Source organism: Brienomyrus brachyistius, unplaced genomic scaffold (assembly GCF_023856365.1).
Source record: "Brienomyrus brachyistius isolate T26 unplaced genomic scaffold, BBRACH_0.4 scaffold32, whole genome shotgun sequence".
NCBI classification, from domain to species: Eukaryota; Metazoa; Chordata; class Actinopteri; order Osteoglossiformes; family Mormyridae; genus Brienomyrus; species Brienomyrus brachyistius.
In genome coordinates this window covers 581,750-597,036 of record NW_026042307.1, presented here as the reverse complement: position 1 = coordinate 597,036, position 15,287 = coordinate 581,750, and the positions used below count along the sequence as shown (strand labels likewise).

The 15,287-nt window shown below is 39.2% G+C and overlaps 1 protein-coding gene across 1 annotated transcript; it reads left to right on the top strand.

The window, feature by feature from the left end:
* The first annotated feature begins 2,274 nt into the window (after positions 1–2,274).
* Positions 2,275–13,547, top strand: LOC125721110 (pantothenate kinase 3-like). Its single transcript, XM_048997049.1, has 7 exons — positions 2,275–2,623; positions 3,462–3,814; positions 4,349–4,602; positions 4,686–4,862; positions 10,291–10,414; positions 12,483–12,608; positions 12,773–13,547. The coding sequence occupies exons 1-7, from the start codon at positions 2,413–2,415 to the stop codon at positions 12,821–12,823; spliced, it is 1,296 nt and encodes a 431-aa protein (XP_048853006.1). The 5' UTR covers positions 2,275–2,412; the 3' UTR covers positions 12,824–13,547.
* Positions 13,548–15,287: the final 1,740 nt, after the last annotated feature.

Genomic DNA, 15,287 nt, shown 5'->3' with positions numbered 1-15,287 from the left:
GGTACCTGTAAAATAATATGAGATTACACATTGTGTGATTAGGGTTGCAACAATCCAGGGAGATTTAAATTGCACATTGGGGCAGTAAGTCCCTGTGCCTGTGAGGTTGCTGGTTCAAGCCCAGCTTTGGCATTTCTGCAGGAGCAAGGCACTTACTCCCCACCCCCCACAGATACCACAACAGGGGGCTACCTTTGTGGCCAGTTTGCTCTCACCTACAGAAAGCAAGTTGGAGGAAGTGAAAAGAGAATAGTCCCACAGATCAATAAAGTTTCTATTATTAAAATGAGACATTTTATAGTGTCAAGATATCAAATAAAATTTAACGTCCAAGTTGTGAGAAATTGGTTCAAATATTCATCGGATCCAGACGATACAAGCACTAACATGGGACTTCATCTGAAATAGCCCTGATTACTCGACGCGCTTCGAAGCCTTAGTACCAGACATAACATTCTATACTGAAAAAATTCTGGTGAGGTGTTCTTGTCTTTTTACAGATGTTCTTTAAAGGGTTTTATTTCAGTAACACTTTACTTGATGCGGCACAAATAATATAATATTAGACTATTACTTATGTATTAATTGATCATAAACTAAGTCTTAGTTACATACTGTTAATTCATAATTAATGGATCGTGACGCATGTTTTACCTCAAGCAGTTACTATATTTGTTGTTATGTCACTTAATTCTGTAAACCTTTGCAAACTACTGAAGGAACAAGTAGTTAATAACACATGAAATACTGATGTCATGTTTACTCATCATTAATGAATTGTGACACGTATTATCTCAAGTAGTGACTATATTTGTTCATGATTTGGTCATGATTTGTACTTCAGTAGTAACTGAGTTATTACAAAGTATTTGAGCCCAGTCAAGTAGAGTTACCTTTATTTCTCCTACGCTCTGCTTAAGATGTGTGGAGAGGGTGCGGGGTTTTAAGTACCTCGGTGTCCACATCACTGAGCACCTCACCTGGGGCACTCAAACGGACTTCCTCATTGGCAGAGCCTGACAGCGCCTCTACCACATTCTACCACTTCCACTCTGCCGTTATAGATAGCGTGCTGACAGGAAGCATGACAGCCTGGTATGAGTATTACACTGTAAAAAAAACAGAAATTCTTGCCGTGGGTGGTGTTCTGAACGTGCCATCAGGGCCTCTCTATCAGGTCTGCAGGATATTTACTCTGCAAAAGTGCAGAACCCGGGCCTTCAGGATTACCAGTGGCCCCACCTATCCTGCACATAAACTGTTCAAACCGCTGAAGTCAGGGAGGTACCTCTGTAGCCTCGAAGCCCAGACTGAATGCTCCAAGAGAAGCGTTCATCCACAAGCGTTAAGACTCCCCAGTAACGGCACATAACGGACAATCAGCAACTGCACAGAAATTCATGCTCTCTCTCCTCTAATCTCTCCCACTCCCCTTGTACCACCACTTGCATTTCACACACACACCTACCAGTCGGGGAACTGGTCACAATAAACATTTCACAGTATGTTGCAGACGTATGACTGCATGTGAAAAATGTAAATTTAGTAACTGTAGACCCCTCGTTCCAGTGTTCAAAAATTATCCTTCAAAATAAATTGAAAAGTATAAAATTTTCAAAAAATACAAAAGCGGTTAAATTATTGTATCTATGTCATTTATGTATATATATATATATATATATATATATATATATATATATATATATATATATATATATATAGGAAATAGTAAAATCCAACAGCCCCCCTGGCTGTTGTATATGGTTTGTATTTGTTGTTCTCTTCACTAATAATAATAATAATAATAATAATAATAATAATAATAATAATAATAATATAACATCACTAGATTTCAGATGCATAGTCTTTTTTCCCCAGCAAAATGCTGTCCCTCAATCCCGTATGTGATTCTGCATCTTCCCCTGCTCCAGTTTCCTCTAACACTGAATTTAGATGAATTGCCCCTTACTTGTCAGTGGTTATATCTGTGCACTGTCATCTCACAGTCTACCCTACTTCTTGAGACAAGTTCCAGGCTTACATTGATCTTGAAATGCATGTAGTTATAGAAGATAAATTGCTGAATATACGCTACTTCCTTATGGTTTCATAAACAAACATTCACACATAACTGATATCTCAGAGAATATCCCAGATTAGGGAGGAAGCTACTTGCCTTTTACTGAAATGGGCAGGTGCCATTGGCTACCGAAATCGGTGATTTTTCGTTCTAGAGCGATGATTGGCTCTAAAAGTTGTCAATCAAATCTCAATGCGCAGGTCACGGCAAATCAGTCTTGGCCGTCGCATACGCTGCATACCGCTGGAAACGCTGTAAACACACCTGAGGTTAGGTTTGCTGCAAACGACGTCTGTTACTTCTGAGTGGGCCGGCATTAATCGCAGCATCGGATGGAGCTGAACGGCTATCACTCCGAAGATGAAGGAGGCACAGAAACCGACGACGGCGAGACACGGTTGCGGACGCCCGGAAAGGGAAGAGCGGGCGATCCGCGGATTGGGGGCGGCACGGAGGAGGCAGCGGCCTTCCCGAGGGAGCAAGGCGAACCGAGCGAGCGCCGCGCCAGACACACGGCGGATTCGCCGAGAAAGAGCAGGCCGCGTAAGTGTCCCCGTCACTCCAGTCCAGAGACCTTTCTCATGTTATTTCCAAGGCTTCCCGTTTTAATGTAACGTAAGAGAGACCGGTCCGGACCGATTTAAGATAGATAAATAAACCATTCGCATCTGCTTATACGTGTGATGATACATTGATGATACATTGGGTAAGTGCTGTTAATTAACTAGCAAGAATAAAACCGCCAGTTAGCCAGTAAATACATGATGTCAGTTTGTGGTTTTATTACGAATTTGCTTTCGTGTTGTTTTATGTAGCCAGGAATTTCCTGTATTAATAAAGCGATTATTCGGGGATAGTCTAACTATACACATCCCATCCATCCATACAAACATACATGCAAACATACATACAAACATAGGCCTACATCTCCCCCCATCCATACAAATATACATACATACATTTCCCCATCCAAGGTAATACATCCTTACGTGAAACGCCATACGGACCTCAGTTTTTTTTTGTTAAAATTTTTGTTAAAGCTTTTTGCGGTACCGAATGCCTTTTTGGTTATACATGTGTTTTATTGAGTTATGCATTTTCATGTTTGTATTATTGTTTACTTTTTTAAAACGTAACCTGGCGTTGTAGATACAAAAATGTAAATGTGTATGAAATAATAAGGAATGTCCACTGTGTGATATCTTATGTTATCATCTGAAGTGCTGTAGTCTCTGCTGTGGTTATAACAGCCCTGTGCTGAATAAGCAGCAAGATGGATGGATGGAGATGGAGCCTTTAGTTATCCTGGTAGTAATTATTCATCAGTAGATTTATGGATATCAAACAGGAGAGTAATTACTTCCCTTTTTTCTTTCTAAAGCATTTCCTTGGTTCGGAATGGACATTGGTGGGACCCTCGTAAAACTTGTCTATTTTGAACCGAAGGACATCACAGCCGAGGAGGAACAGGAGGAAGTGGAGAACCTGAAGAGCATCCGCAAGTATCTGACCTCTAATGTGGCTTATGGCTCCACCGGCATCCGGGATGTGCATCTGGAACTGAAGGATCTGACTCTATGTGGCCGAACGGGCAACCTGCACTTCATTCGCTTCCCCACCCAAGACCTGCCTGCCTTCCTGCAGATGGGCCGCGATAAACACTTCTCTAGCCTCCATACGACACTCTGTGCCACGGGCGGTGGGGCCTACAAGTTTGAGGCTGATTTCCGTATGGTGGGTTCAGTGGACGTTTCTCACTCGGGTTGTTACTATGTTATTCAAGTCACTTTGTCACTAAATGGAGGAGGGGGGACAAAAACAATTGTGTATCCTAGTATTTTCCCAAAACCAGATTATATATAATAGACATCTGGGAAACAATGAGGGGTGTTTTAGGAACACCAACTCACACATTCAAAACCGAAGGGCCAGTATAATTTGTAGCAGGGTATCTCTTCTGTGGAGGTACTCTGGAACGGTCTTCCGCTGTCTCTCGGTCACCTAAGAATTTATGTCTGTGGTGGATAAATTAAACAAAATGGCAGTCTTTCAGGAGCTTGAAGTCTGCTTTCAGTGGTATTTAGAACTTCCTCCATTAAACCTCTTCACATTAATGACATTGCCACTATTCTGAGTTGCTGGATAACTGTTATATATAGTTGCATTGCATTGTTGTTGGGTAGTTTGGAACATGCTGGAGTGATATTATGCAGCGTCCAGAGGAAACCATAAATGCTATTATCAGTTTTTTCCCCCTGACCCCATCAGATGGCTGATCTGCAGCTCCTGAAGCTGGATGAGTTGGACTGTCTCATCCGTGGGGTCCTGTATATTGACTCGGTCAACTCCAGTGGACCCTCTGAGTGTTACTACTTTGAAAATCCAATGGATCCAGTGCACTGCATAGTCAAGCCTTACAAACTGGAGAACCCCTATCCACTCTTGCTAGTCAACATCGGATCTGGGGTCAGCATTCTTGCAGTTTATTCCAAAGACAATTTTAAACGTGTCACTGGGACAAGGTGAGCTAGGCTGCCACTGATGATTTCCATTGCTTCGAAAGCTAGCATTGTGATATAACGGTCTTATAATGTCTGGCTTGCAGCCTCGGTGGAGGGACTTTCCTTGGGCTGTGCTGTCTGCTGACGGGTTGCTCCACTTTTGAAGAAGCACTGGAGATGGCCTCACTTGGGGAGAGCACTCGGGTGGACAAACTGGTTCGGGACATTTATGGGGGCGACTACGAGAGGTTCGGCCTCCCAGGCTGGGCTGTGGCCTCCAGGTAGGATGTGGCTGGGGAGCGACAGGGTGCGCCTGCTTAAATATGATCATTTAATCTCCTGGCACTAGCTTTCTCTATTTGGTGGTCATATTATATGCAAGTTGGCCTAAAATGACCTTCAGATCTGTCCCTTATACAAGGCTTAATATCATGCTTAAGCAGTTTAATATTGTAAGATCTGACGATAGCAAGGAATAAGGGATGGAAATCAAGATCCGGTTCCAGATTTTTCCATTGGTTGGAATCATATGCTTCCAATGTTGTCAGTTCCTCGTATTGATGCTGCCATGTTATGGAACGCTTTCAGGGTATAAACCGTGAGATAGAATGCATTTTGACATGGCATTTTTTTCCCCTCAAGACTCGGTACCAAATGCCTGTGTTTATGTGGTATTTTTGCTAGTGTAGTTATGTTGTAAAGGACTTCAGCCAGTGATGTTCTTTACATTTGCGTATGTTTGCGTACTGTGATGTAAAGCTTTGTTACAGCACATGCAAGCAGCTACACACATTTCAAAGCATGTAATGGACAGTATCACAGTCTTGAGCTAATTACGTCCTTCGGACTAAACTCTTAGACCTCAATATGATTTACCGTGCTTACATCTCTACCACTGAACTTTGTCAGAATGTATGTCAGTGCAGAAAGGGCCACTGTGTATTAAACTGCATTGTCAACACTAAGGCATCTTTCTCCGTACAACACTACAAAATCAGTTTGAATCCTGAGAGCAGCACTCAACTGATAAAATTTCGGGTTAGGGTTAGAACCACTGAGATGTTGGTTTAATATTGGACATGCATGACACATTCGCATGGAAATGTCAAAGTGCACATCATTAATGTTCCACACAAAAACGCATTGTATAAGAAGTAATTAGATGTTTTGCACCGATCCTATATTTAATGTGCACTTTGACTTCCTTATTTGTTCATGTCAAAGCTGCTTCTCAGGTTATCGGTGAAACCTGCTGGTAAAAATTACTTGAATGCAAAATTAAAGCTCGTAGGTAAGAATATGTGTTCAACAGATAAAATAAAATACTTCTTTTCATTAAGTTACTCAAACATTGCTAGGCATAATGCCTGTTTTTCTAAAGAAGAATCATCAATTTTAAATTTATTTTCCAAGTTACAGTATATCCTTTTAAGAAAAGGAGCTTTCTAATTTATTTTAACATGATCAAATGTTAGGTAGACAGTCTACACTGTGTTTAGACAAATAATAAAATGGCTGTGAGAGAGAGAATGTATCAGGAATTGATAAAAAATCCGATCGATAAACAGAATCCATAATAGCATCGGTATCAATAAAATCATGTCAATTCTCATCCCTACAATGAAGAATACTGGGAGAAGTTGGATAATCTAAGACAAAATTTTGAGTAAGCTGTGCCTAGAGACTTGGTGAAGTTCGAGGGGGAAAAGTTTAATTATAGCTATGTACTTGCATGCCTGTGTGGCTCTAGCAGTATATGTATATGATGTGTATCGTTTGATACATCATTTTCAGTTCAGTACGCTCAATAAAATGAACATGGGCGGAATCTCAGTTCACAAGTAATTGCCCAACACAAAAACATTATGCTAATTGTGGCTGCGAGTTGGTTAATGCTGCTGTTAGTCAGTCATAATTGGCGGTTTGAGTACTTTCAGATTCCAGATTACACCAGCACTAGAGAGAAAGTAGTTAATTAGTCGAAGACAGTCTGTTGCTCTGTTATATCAAACAGTGATAGGTTGGCAGAAAGTTTCCGGCGGGAAATTCAGACCAAACTGAAAAAATAATTACGATTAAGACTGTTTATTGCTATAGATATCTGACCATACATGGTAGTAGAGAACACATTTAATTCATTATGAATGTTATATTTTTGATTTTTAAATTTGATTTACATACTTATTCTTACAATATGCAAATTTGCAATATGCAAATGTGTTATTCAGACACATTTCGTTTGGTTCACAACCATTCTTGGTTGTTTTGCAGTTTTAAATTTAAAAAATAATTTCGAGCCAAATTCTGTTTTTCCTGTTATATCGAAATTGCACTGAACTGTGAACCCATAACCAAGGTTTGCACTGAACCGTGAATTTAGTGCACCATTACACCGCTAACATATCCATTTTCCAGCTGCTTATCCATTTACAGTGTATTGAGGAACCTAGAATTTGTTCTAGGCAGCGTAGGGCTCAAGGCACATGTACAGTAGACAGGGTGGACTGCAGAAAGAGACCCACATGTAAATACCACGCTCATAGAGACATAACAAATTGTCTGCCTTTAAAGCAGTTGTGCTTTCATATATATGGTATACATATGGTATATACATCACTCCTAGTGGTGGGTCAGATGAGGGTAATTTATCATGAGATGTTGCAATTTTATGCACAACAGCATTTTTGTTACAAACAATTGGAACTGGTCAACGTGCTAGGGAGGATATCAATGTATCAGACAAATGGGAATTGAAAGGCAGGCTATATAAACGATCACCATCATCAAGGCATGTAGGTTGTGTGTGTGTGTGTGTATACATACACATATATACATATATATAGAATAGTTATTTCAAATAAAAACAGTCTCTTCAGTAGACTCGCATGCATAATGCAAAAATAAGTGTAAGGCTACATTGTGACACCTACACAAAAAGAATTTCCTAAAGTTTGACTAATCAATTTTGGCTTGATTCCATCCATCCATTTTCCAAACCGCTTATCCTACTGGGTCGCTAGGGGTCCAGAGCCTATCCCGGAAGCAATGGGCACGAGGCAGGGAACAACCCAGGATGGGGGGCCAGCCCATCGCAGGGCACACTCACACACCATTCACTCACACATGCACACCTACGGGCAATTTAGCAACTCCAATTAGCCTCAGCATGTTTTTGGACTGTGGGGGGAAACCGGAGTACTTGGAGGAAACCCCACGACGACATGAGAACATGCAAACTCCATACACATGTGACCCAGGCGGAGACTCGAACCCAGGTCCCAGAGGTGTGAGGCAACAGTGCTAACCACTGCACCACCATGCCGCCCCGACTAAGGTGTCATTCTCAGGTAAAATAAAGAAATATTTGCAAATGAACCCAGTAGTACAGGTAGGCCTATCTGGCTATTACGTTTTAATAACTGCATGCTGCTGCTGACTTGAAATCCGATGATTTCTGTTCATGGCCACGATATCAGCGGTCTTCATGACATCAGACTGTATCTGATGTCCTCCTTGATTATTAACCAATTCGCTTAACGACCTACTCGTAGAAACGGAACATGGTCGGTAAGTTAGGAGCATTTGTATACAGCTCTGGGGAAAAAAATTAAGAGACCACGGCAACATTTTTATTTCCACTTATTTCTCAGGTTCACGGGATACGTCTCTGTGAAATAGACTTTTTTTTTTTTTTTTGCAAATTCCAGCCTGGCTCTTAGACCCTGCTTCTCATTTGATGGAAGGGTTTCTTTCTTGCTTTATTGGTCCTAGCAGTGCACTCTAATCCAACAAAACGAGAGTTAATCCTACATTTGTTCTGTTCTACACAGACCAGGGGCTGTGTTCCCCTCCCAGCTGGGAGAATAACCCAGGGTTATGCTAACACATCAGGATATGTTGTTCTGTCATCTGCAGGCCTTTAAACTATGTAGCACAACTTTGCTGTACATAGTCACATTCACGGTAAACATGACCTAAGGCACTGACAGCAATCCCAGCATCCCTCAGCTCTTTTACTTCATAGGGGAACCAGACTTCTTTAAATTTTGCATCCACACTACAAATAGTGTGTGCCAAATCAGTTGTCGGTAAACTTTACACTGATTTTTCGATCATTAAAATGTCAGCGCTTTTTTAAGTTTTGTTCCCTATGACAATAGATTTGTAAATATATGCTGTAGTGGGACCTATTGTCTTAAAGCAGTTGACCATCACGGATCTCCCAATGTGCCTATTGCATGTGCATAGCACCAGACATTGTGCTAGTATTGAGGATGAGGCAGTGCCGCAGTGGGTAGTGCTGTTGTTGCACTCCGGCACTTTATGTGCGAGTTTACACTGGATCCTCTGGTTTCCTTCCACTGTCAGAAAACTTGCAACTGAAGTTCAGTGCCTAAATTGACCGAGTGTGTGTGTGCATGCGTGCAAATGTGTATGTGCTCTGCGATCGGCTGGTGACTCATCTATCATGCCAATAGCTATGTATATATATATTATATTAATGATTGCTCAATTAATTTTCTAATTAATTTTCGGGTAATTTACTGATTACTTTCATAGTTTCATAGTGATAGCCCTAAACTCAACAGATGCCATGACCTTCATAAAACTTTAGCTAAAAGTAGCAGTTCCGAATTCAATGTCACTGTTAAAAAATCTTCAAATTAATGTCAGTGACAACCAAACAAGGCAAGTCATGCAGAAAACAGGAACTCTGGTCAGGAGGGTTTTAAACAGTAGCAAGTAGAAACTGCTGAGATATGGTAGTGAATTTATTACTCCTAGGTTTCTAGCCACGGGAAGGACAAGCACTTCAGGAGAATTCAAATGAGTTTTTGAACAGAGACTAGAGTAGAAGTAAGATTATCAGTTGGACAGGAGTAAAAGTAGAGTGACCAGGCTTTAAGTTCCAGGTAATGTAAAGTTTACATTTACTAATTAGTTTAGCTGTAAATATTATTGAATAGTTCAATAATTTCATTATGAATCTGATGCCTACAATAAAAGCACAATAATGGAGTTTGATGCTTTCCAGAAAATACTCATTGTGGTTTTAACATACTGTATTTTTATAGTGTTTAGCCAGCACTTTTAACTTACACAATTACTTATGTTATCTTTTTGTATATTTAGTGTCGGCAGGAATCAGAGATGCCTCAGTATATGTCTTATTTACTGATATACTGTAACTCAACATAATCACCCATAATGCAATATGTAGCACCTATTCCCGGGCTAACCTCTCTTGCTAAATAAAAAAAAAAAATCAGTTTGACGTGTGAATGTGACTACTTTCTATGACATGTAACAGATTTTACTCGCTTTCGAAGGCTTTGCTATAGGGACCTACGTCTGGATAGGCTTAAAAAATCTGTCCTAAATTTTGTGTAATTTCTGAATATTTTCTTACAATTAAATTGTATCTGTTCTACTGCTTTCCCTATAGATGTCTCAAAGTTATTAGTAATGACCAAATGAATGGTACATACGGAATTAGAAACATAACAATGGCTGAAAGGAAGAAAGACATATTTTTAGTGGGGTATATGGTATTTACTTTGTACGGTTTTGTTTGTAGAAGATAGGTATTTTTATGTAATGAATAATATATATGTTCACATATGATCCATCTAAATGGACAATTTTCAGTTGGTTCTCCAGGTTTACTTTTAAGTTGCCTGAATATTACATTTGATTTCTTTGTTTCAGTTTTGGGAACATGATGTGTAAGGAGAAGAGGGAATCTGTCTCCAAAGAAGACCTGGCCCGAGCAACATTAATTACAATCACAAACAACATTGGCTCCATCACCAGGATGTGTGCCCTGAATGAGGTAAACCTTTGTCAGGACTTACACACATCGTGCCTGTGTGCTCTGTTCACATATGATTCACATACGTGATGCAGAATGGGACGAACCACATTACTAAAGAAATCTGCCACTATGTAGAGCAAAACCGTATCTCCAGAACAAAGACTCCTATCTCATTTATCCCTACTAATACCGCTCTCTCTATTCTTTGAAGGTGTTAAGTTTCTTACTGTGTTCTTATTGTGTCTAGCAAGCATGAGAATGCAGTTGCTTTGTAATGTTTCCCATGATGTAAAATACATATTCCAGTAGTAGTAAAACACTTTTCCTTTGTGCTGTTCAGCAACAACTGGGGCATAACTGCAGCCCAGCATGATCCTCTGGGAGTCCATTTTGCTGGAACGCACAGGACTGTCCACAAAATAGACATTTTCCCATTCATAGCTAGAACATAAGTATGTTCCTTGTAGAGAGAGGGCTGCAGAACTACATCAGGGACTATCTGCTTAATCGAGATGGTAGTTGGTCTCCCGGGGTTCTGCTTTCTGCCTGATTCACTCTGCATTTCCTCTGTCTTCACTGCTCTGATGTTTATTGGAGTAACTGTAAAACTGATGATCCCGACAAGCGATTCTGCCATCAGAACAGAGACATTTCTAACAGCCAATCAGCTGCTGCGCTGCCTTTCCTTTAACAATTCTCAGATGCCGCTTAATTGATTTTGCACCTGTGAATTGTCCAACATAGCAGCCAGTGTTGTACGTTAAATTCAAACTTTTTTTTTATCTAAGAAATGACAGAATCCTCGTGGCTTTGTGCTTTTAGCCTCTTTACAGTGCTGCCTTGTGAACGTTTTATCAAGCAGCATTGTACAGGGCTATGAAAGCATAGAGAGCTTCCCTGCTCTGACAGCATTTATGGATCTGCAAATGATCAGAGCCAGTTCCGCTGTGTGTTTTTAATCAGTATCTATGACTAGCCTTGGCTGTGTGTGTGTGTGTGTGTGTGTGTGTGTGTGTGTGTGTGTGTGTGTGTGTGTGTGTGTGTGTGTGTGTGTATCCATCCATCCATTTTCCAAACCGCTTATCTTACTGGTTTTTTTTTTTTTTTATTTGTGTGTATATTTTTCAATAACTGAAACAAATTCAAAGAATTTTCGCTTTTATGAGAAAAGTGAAAATTACTTTTAGCGTTTTGTCTATCAGCTAACCAATTATTGATATACAGTCAAGCATTGTAAAACGGCCAAAAAAATTCCAAATTGCCTAGTTACAGCGTAGTTGTTGTAACTTCATAGTGCAACACATTACTCCCTTGTCTGTGGTGATGCTACTGTAAACAAACCTTCTGCACTGCCAATAAAAGTATGGCACACAGCGTTATGTACAGTATGATATATGATAAACAGTTATGTTACTGGTTTATGTATTTACTATACCGGATTTTTATCGTTATTTAGGCTATACCATATAGCTTAGATGTGCAGTAGGCTATACCCTTTAGGTTTCTGTAAGTACACTCTAAGATGTTCTTCAAACGAGAGAATCACCTAATTACGGATTACTGCGAATGCATCCCTGCCGATAAGCGACGCATGACTATTGATTCTAGTTAGTGAAACTATACTGTGTCATTTTTTTGTATTTTATAGGCTGTATATTTATCATATCATTCCTACTTTTACTTTGTTACCGTAATTTTATATGTTACTTGGTATGATGTGATGAGTTATGTTTTGGGCCTGGAAATGCTGAAAAGTTTTTCCCATTAAAATTAAAATTTCAGTAAATTTCATGGCAATTGCTGCATCGCATTACGCCATTTTGGTTTATGAAAGGTTTCACAGGAACGCTTTACTTTCGGATCGTGGGGGAAACCTGTACTTGGCATTTACTGACACCCTTTTTTATCCAGAAAATTCATTACTTTCGAACAGTTATCGTGTGTGATAATTCTGCTACTGTGACTCAAGAAGCCAAAATCGTTGTTTGCCTTTAAAATTTTCACCAGTCAGGAGGTAATTACTGCTAGTAATATTTTGGTTTTAAAAAGGGGAATTTGTTTAAGCTGCTTTCTTTGTCCTCTGAAGAACATAGAAAGGGTGGTGTTTGTGGGGAACTTCCTGAGGGTCAATACTCTCTCCATGAAGCTGCTGGCCTACGCTATGGAGTACTGGTCCAAAGGACAACTGAAAGCGCTGTTTCTTCAACATGAGGTATGAGACATTTTAACCTCAAGCCTCACTTAACGTCTTGTAATAGCTAATATCCGTTTCGTTGATGAGGTTGATGCACACCGTTTCCATCGTTTAGGATTTTTGTCCCCATGAAGTAGTTGTGTGTTATGAGCACCATATAATGAATGTCTGCTTTTTTACAGGGTTATTTCGGAGCCGTGGGAGCACTTCTTGAGCTGTTAAATCCCTCCTAATCACCTAAACACAAGAGACTTGGCTGCTTCAGAAATCTGTCCCCCTATACCTGTTTATTTTTGTTGCCACTGTTCCGTTACTGTTTATGTGCCATGACTGCTTAGTTTTTTCAAGCTATCAGGCTTTGTTTCACTACACACATGTCCTATACTTATCCAAAGACCTGGACAGCCTGTCGAGCCCTTTGACATGCAGAGCACTTTAATCTACTTTGCACTATAATTTTCCATGAAAACTCACCTGTGTTGCCTTTGTCAATTGGTCTGAATACATTTTAAATATATACAAAAAGTATATGTGATTTAAAATTGCTATGTTCAGGTAGTATTTGGAAGGTCAGATTTCAAAATATCTTAATAGATGAGTATCTTGCTACCATATAAGATCTGAAACTGTGGGAAGGATTCTGGGGTTGTCTGTGGTGTAAGGAATAATGAAAGGAACAGAATGACCTCACTCCACAACCTTGGTATGTTAATTGTTTTACCGCAGAATCCACTCTTTCAGAAGACCAATATCTTCTCCAAATAGATCTCGACTTGGCCTTAAGTACTGTATGACTGTATTTATGAATACATACATTTTTTCCTTTTTAAGTATATCTGAAGTTGTATAAAGTTAGGTGCAGTCCTAATTCACTATAATTTGTAATTAGTAGGCTAAATAGCTGTGAAATATCTTAACAAGTCGACTATGTAATAAATGATGAATAGTTTTAACCAATGTCGGTGTCTACATTAAATGAAAGTGAGTTTGGTACTTTATAGATCTAAACTGAGAATTGTATGAAAATACTTTCTATATGACGATGCAGAAGGGTTGTCAATGAATATTGGTAGTGGCCTCAAGAATCTGCACCATCAAAATAGTCTTCTGTGCTTCTATTATACATTTCATGTTGATCTCTCTTACAATTTGCCTGGAAATTATTATTTCATGAACTGAGGTGCTGTATACTTTAAGAAGTTTTAGGTAAGATGGGTTTTGACTGATGAAAAAAAAAAATCTATATTTCTGATTTTCAAAAGAAGTGTTTTAACATACCAACAAGTGCACACACAAATATTCCCCTTATGTGACAGAACAGCCAATGTGTGCAGTAAAAACTTAGTTTCAGTCAAATTTAGTCAGCTAGTGAGGCTTGGCATTGCAGTGTTTCAGTGTACACAGAATAGACCCATACTGTACAAGTCCTGATATGTATTTTACATATGTATATGTAAAAATTAGATTACTTCCCTGCCCATTTCAAAATATTGTGCAAAATGTAAATGCTGCAGTTTAATAGCATGGTTTGTTGACTCTGAAACATTGCTGTAGTTTCACGCACAGTTGCTAGTATACTGTATGTGCTTTGTAGTTTTATCAAGATTTATGAAGGAAATAAAACTGCTTTATATATAGGGCATTTTGCAACTAGGATCAGATTATGTTAAATTTTTTGGTATATGAGAGGTGTGTGATGTGCGTCTGGATTATGTTTTTTTTCCACAGCTATTGTATATTTGAATTATTTCTTAATTATATTTAAATAATTTAAAGGCTGGCAGTTATGAAACCAAGAGTAATAAGTAATTGATCATGATTTTTCTACTGCAAGGGATGATTATCATTTATGGTGTTCATACTGAATATTACTAATTTCCAATGAACCTTGTGCCGTTTAACTCTTAAAATGCACTATTCTCCCAGTTTCTGTTCTTCTGTCCATCCTTTAATTGCTTATTCTGGTCAGGGGGAGCCTGGTGCCTATCTTGGGTAGCACAGGACACGAGGATGGGATACACCTTCCATGGGATATCGCCAGAAATGTAGTAGCCAATACCAATTCCACGATTCTCGACACCCAATTTGATACCACAGCAAAAACAAAACTATAAATCCCATGTACTTCAAAATAAGATATTAAGCCAAAAATGGAAAGCAGAATACAAAACAACAAACACAGGTAAGGTTTTCAACACTGGGGTAGCTGGATAAGCCATTGGAAAAATCAAACTACATTGTGGCGAGCTTAAAAATACATGTACAGTAGGTCAGTTACTTTAAAAAAAAAAAATAAAATTGCCAGGATGGTCACTAAGCTAAGCAGAATGTTTTTTATACCAAAACAAGATCATTTATGGTAGTATGAAATCTTTACAGTAGAAGTTTTTATTTTTGTAAAGTAATTCCTTTAGAAATCTGGTTGTTATATAACATTTTGTGATTGTCAGCATTTAACCCAGACTATGAATGTATTGCAAGTGGTTCAAGAGAAATAAGCATTTTATTTTGGGTATTTTTTAAAGGGGGGGGCGCTTGAGAGGTGGACTAGACCACTTATAGCTGTATACGCACTGTGGAAAATTGGGTGCCATCATGTTTACAGAATTTTGGCATTAACTTGGTAAGGTATCTTCTGACATCCCTACCCTGTACTGGGCTTCAGTCCGTCACAAGGCACATACACACACAGTCATA

Coding starts and splice junctions, on each gene's coding strand:
- LOC125721110 (XM_048997049.1), top strand. CDS start 2,413: ATGGAGCTGAACGGCTATCACTCCGAAGATGAAGGAGGCACAGAAACC. Junction 4,603..4,685: donor AAACGTGTCACTGGGACAAG/GTGAGCTAGGCT, acceptor TCTGGCTTGCAG/CCTCGGTGGAGGGACTTTCC. Junction 4,863..10,290: donor GGCTGGGCTGTGGCCTCCAG/GTAGGATGTGGC, acceptor TCTTTGTTTCAG/TTTTGGGAACATGATGTGTA.